Source organism: Triticum aestivum, chromosome 1D (assembly GCF_018294505.1).
Source record: "Triticum aestivum cultivar Chinese Spring chromosome 1D, IWGSC CS RefSeq v2.1, whole genome shotgun sequence".
Classification (NCBI taxonomy): Eukaryota; Viridiplantae; Streptophyta; class Magnoliopsida; order Poales; family Poaceae; genus Triticum; species Triticum aestivum.
This window is the reverse complement of record NC_057796.1, coordinates 405,467,467-405,472,364: the sequence shown is the minus strand read 5'-3', so window position 1 is coordinate 405,472,364 and position 4,898 is coordinate 405,467,467. Positions and strand designations below refer to the sequence as shown.

The 4,898-nt window shown below is 50.4% G+C and overlaps 1 protein-coding gene across 1 annotated transcript in view; it reads left to right on the top strand.

Moving 5' to 3' along the window:
* Positions 1-4,394: 4,394 nt before the first annotated feature.
* LOC123182420 (F-box/FBD/LRR-repeat protein At3g26920) overlaps positions 4,395-4,898 on the top strand; it is a gene marked incomplete in the record, with an annotated part of 2,847 nt that continues 2,343 nt past the window's right edge. Inside the window, 1 exon segment of the mRNA XM_044594973.1 lies at positions 4,395-4,898. Within this exon segment, the coding sequence (XP_044450908.1) occupies positions 4,452-4,898 (447 nt within the window).

The window sequence follows — 4,898 nt, the reverse complement described above, 5'->3', positions numbered from 1 at the left end:
ATTACTTAAGAACTCCCACTTAGATAGACATCCCTCGAGTCATCTAAATGATCGCGTGATCCAAATCAACTAAACCATGTCCGATCATCACGTGAGATGGAGTAGTTTTCAATGGTGAACATCTCTATGTTGATCATATGTACTATATGATTCACGTTCGACCTTTTGGTCTCCAGTGTTCCGAGGCCATATCTGTATATGCTAGGCTCGTCAAGTTTAACCCGAGTATTCTGCGTGTGCAAAACTGGCTTGCACCCGTTGTATGTGAACGTAGAGCTTATCACACCCGATCATCACGTGGTGTCTCAGCACGAAGAACTGTCGCAACGGTGCATACTCAGGGAGAACACTTATACCTTGAAATTTTAGTAAGGGATCATCTTATAAAGCTACCGTCGTACTGAGCAATATAAGATGCATAAAAGATAAACATCACATGCAATCAAAATATGTGATATGATATGGCCATCATCATCTTGTGCCTTTAATCTCCATCTCCAAAGCACCGTCACGGTCACCATCGTCACCGGCTTGACACCTTGATCTCCATCGAAGCATCGTTGTCGTCTCGCCAACTATTGCTTCTACGACTATCGCTACCGCTTAGTGATAAAGTATAGCAATTAGATGGCGATTGCATTTCATACAATAAAGCGACAACCATAAGGCTCCTGCCAGTTGCCGATAATTTTTACAAAACATGATCATCTCATACAACAGTTTATATATCATCACGTCTTGACCATATCACATCATAACATGCCCTGCAAAAACAAGTTAGACGTCCTCTACTTTGTTGTTGCAAGTTTTACGTGGCTGCTACGGGCTGAGCAAGAACCGTTCTTACCTACGCATCAAAACCACAACGATTTTTCGTCAAGTGTGCTGTTTTAACCTTCAACAAGGACCGGGCTTAGTCACACTCGATTCAACTAAAGTTGGAGAAACAGACACCCACTAACCACCTGTGTGCGAAGCACGTCGGTAGAACCAGTCTCGCATAAGCTTACGCGTAATGTCGGTCTGAGCCGCTTCATCCAGCAATACCGCCGAATCAAAGTATGACATGCTGGTAAGCAGTATGACTATTATCGCCCACAACTCTTTGTGTTCTACTCGTGCATATAACATCTACACATAGACCTGGCTCGGATGCCACTGTTGGGAATGCAGTAATTTCAAATATTTTCCTACGCACACGCAAGATCCATCTAGGTGATGCATAGAAACGAGCGGGAGAGTGTGTCCATGTACCCTCGTAGACCGAAAGCGGAAGCGTTTAGTAACGCGATTGGTGTAGTCGAACGTCTTCGCGATCCAACCGATCCAAGTACCGAACGCACGACAGCTCCGCGATCTGCACACGTTCAGCTCGGTGACGTCCCTTGTACTCTTGATCCAGTTGAGGCCGAGGAAGAGTTTCTTCAGCACGACGGCGTGATGACGGTGATGATGAAGTTACCGACGCAGGGCTTCACCTAAGCACTACAACGATATGACCGAGGTGGAAATCTGTGGAGGGGGGCACCGCACACGGCTAAGACAACTGTCAATTTGTGTGTCTATGGGGGGTGCCCCCTCCCCCGTATATAAAGGAGGGTGGGAGGAGGAGGCCGGCCTAGGAGGAGGCGCGCGCCAAGGGGGGGCAATCCTACTCCAAGTAGGTTTGACCCCCCCCTTTCCAATTCCTATTAGGAGAAGGAGGAAAGAGGAGGAGGGGAGAAGGAAAGGGGGGGCGGCCCCCCAAACCCTAAACCAATTTGGTTTGGGCCTAGGGGGGTGTGCCCCACACATTGCTTGCTGCCCTCTTTCTCCACTAGGGCCCAATAAGGCCCATAGACTCCCCGGGGGGTTTCGGTAACCTCCCGGTACTCCAAAAATACCCGATACACTTCGGAACCCTTCCGGTGTCCGAATATAACCTTCCACTATATCAATCTTTATGTCTCGACCAATTCGAGACTCCTCGTCATATCCGTGATCACATCCGGGACTCCGAAATACCTTCGGTACATCAAAACACATAAACTCATAATACCAATCGTCATCGAACGTTAAGCGTGCGGACCCTACGGGTTCGAGAACTATGTAGACATGACCGAGACTCACCTCCGGTCAATAACCAATAGCGGAACTTGGATGCTCATATTGGTTCCTACATATTCTACGAAGATCTTTATCGGTCAAACCGCATAACAACATACGTTTTTCCCTTTGTCATCGGTATGTTACTTGCCCGAGATTCAATCGTCGGTATATCAATATCTAGTTCAATCTCATTACCGGCAAGTCTCTTTACTCGTTCCGTAATGCATCATCCTGCAACTAACTCATTAGTCACATTGCTTGCAAGGCTTATAGTGATGTGCATTACCGAGAGGGCCCAGAGATACCTCTCCGTAACACGGAGCGACAAATCCTAATCTCGATCTATGCCAACCCAACAAACACCATTGGAAACACCTGTAGAGCATCTTTATGATCACCCAGTTATATTGTGACGTTTGATAGCACACTAAGTGTTCCTCCGGTATTCGGGAGTTGCATAATCTCATAGTCATAGGAACATGTATAAGTCATGAAGAAAGCAATAGCAACAAACTAAATGATCATAGTGCTAAGCTAACGGATGGGTCATGTAAATCACATCATTCTCTAACGATGTGATCCCGTTCATCAAATGACAACTCATGTCAATGGCTAGGAAACTTAATCATCTTTGATCAACAAGCTAGTCAAGTAGAGGCATACTAGTGACACTCTGTTTGTCTATGTATTCACACATGTACTAAGTTTCCGGTTAATACAATTCTAGCATGAATAATAAACATTTATCATGATATAAGGAAATATAAATAACAACTTTATTATTGCCTCTACGGAATATTTCCTTTAGCCGGTGCTCTCTAACACCGAGCGGTGCAGATTTGGCATGGCGCGCTCACAGCGGCCATGCGTAAGGTGTGGCCATTGCTCTGGCGCGGATCTCCTTCTTGGGCGCGGATCTAACACCAGGGGCTCGGCGATGCGTGTTGGTCTTGGCCCACGGTTGTGCGGTGCCTGGGGCAATTGCAGCTCGAGCAGATGGGGAGGTTGCTGCTATGGGGTGAGCCCCATCGGCCTTCGGTAGGTCTGGCGGCTCCGGCCTCCGACAGGCCTATGGTGGCGTGCATGGCGCACGTCAAGGTTTTGTGGCAGGGCTAAGTCCGGGAATGGTTCTTGGCCTCGGGCGGCGCTCCTCTGTTCCCTCACCGGCATGGCGCCCAACAAGGCATGGCGGCTCGTGCCATGTCTGGTTGCCCTCATTTCTTTCAGCTGTGGGTGGACCCGGCCGTGGTTGGTGCTGTGGAGTAGCAGCCGGTGGCCTCCATGATTTGCGGTTGGCTGTGGTGGTTGCTCTGCGCTCTTTGGTTGTCCGGCTGGTCCGCAACAGTAGTGATTGGTGTGCTTGCCTTTGGCGGTGTGATGTGTAGCTGAGGTGGTGTTGGGAGCTTGGGTGAAGACCATGTCTCGGTTGCGGCCCATTGATGGCGGCGACTGTGGCTGTCACTGACCTTCCTGGAGGCATTGCTGCCACACCCTTCTCGCGCAGATCCGACGATTGCTGCAGCATAAAGCCCTATATCTCTAGCATCGACAACCACCCCACTCCCATAACCGTCAATTCTTCGCCTCCCCTCCACTAAAGATGAATGGGCCATCCAAATAGCTCCAGGCCTATTCCTAATGAGGCCTCGCCACGACCCGTCTTGGCCTTGTTGCTGGAATCAGCCGACGCTAGAAAAAAAATCAAGTAACCGATCAATAGGCAACGTGAAAAGCCTTGTATTTTGGGAGGACCTATTTTTTACAATTGCCTAAAAAATTGAGTTTCGATACGAGACCATTTGATTGAAATTCAACGATTGCTATTCATCTTCCTCCTCCAGACGAGCTACTCCCCGTATCACCCTCCACCTTTCCTCTAAACACTGCCCACCAACTCTGACATGGATGACCCTACACCCTACCCCCTACCCATCCTCTGTCCCAGATGCGGTGTTGAACCATGTTGTCCCCACCTTCAACGAGGTCATGGTAGGGCTTGGACGATGTCTCCTCTCTGCAAACAAATCAACCAATTTTTTTTTCTTTATCAGTTGTCCTAGGTTAAGAAAACAGTATTATATTTTTCGTTTTGCAAGGCGCAAAAAATATCGTCTAGTACCTTTGTTCATTTCTTTGCTGCCCATATCTGCCACCCACGCCAAAAGTAAGTTGGCGCCAAAACTCCATGAATTGCCGCCAAACCACAACTTCCATTCCTTTTTTCGCGCACGAGATAGACAGATCCGAACCGTTGATTAATTTGGACGGTGGCAGATTAGTCGTAACCAAACAGCACGGCGCTGAGTAAACCCTCGGCGGTTCCCAAACATCCTTTCGTTCTCCAATTCCCCTACCACATCGAGATGGAGGCGGCGGCCTCAGCCGCTGTGGCGGCGGCCAAGGAGGCGGCGCTGGCCGCGGCATCGGCGGCAGAGAAGGAGGCGGCAGTGGCGGCCGCGACCGCGAAGGAGGCGGCGGCGGCCTCAGCTGCTGCGGTGTCTGCTAAGGAGGCGGCGTTGGCCGCGTCTGCTGCGGCATCGGCTGCTGCGAATGAGGCGGAGGTGGCGGCTGTGACTGCGACGGAGACAGCGGCGACTGCGAAGGAGGCGGCGGTGGCGGCTTCGGCTGCTGCGTCAAATGCGAAGGAGGCAGCGGCTGTGGCGGCGACTACAGGGGAGGTGGCGGCGGCGGCCGCCGCCGCTGCGACGGCGGCAATGCAGGCTTCCAAGAAGCGTAAGTTCCACCTTATCTGCGACCAAGATCCACCGGGGAGTGGGAGCTGCGATGATGTTGATGGGGGGAGCGTCGAT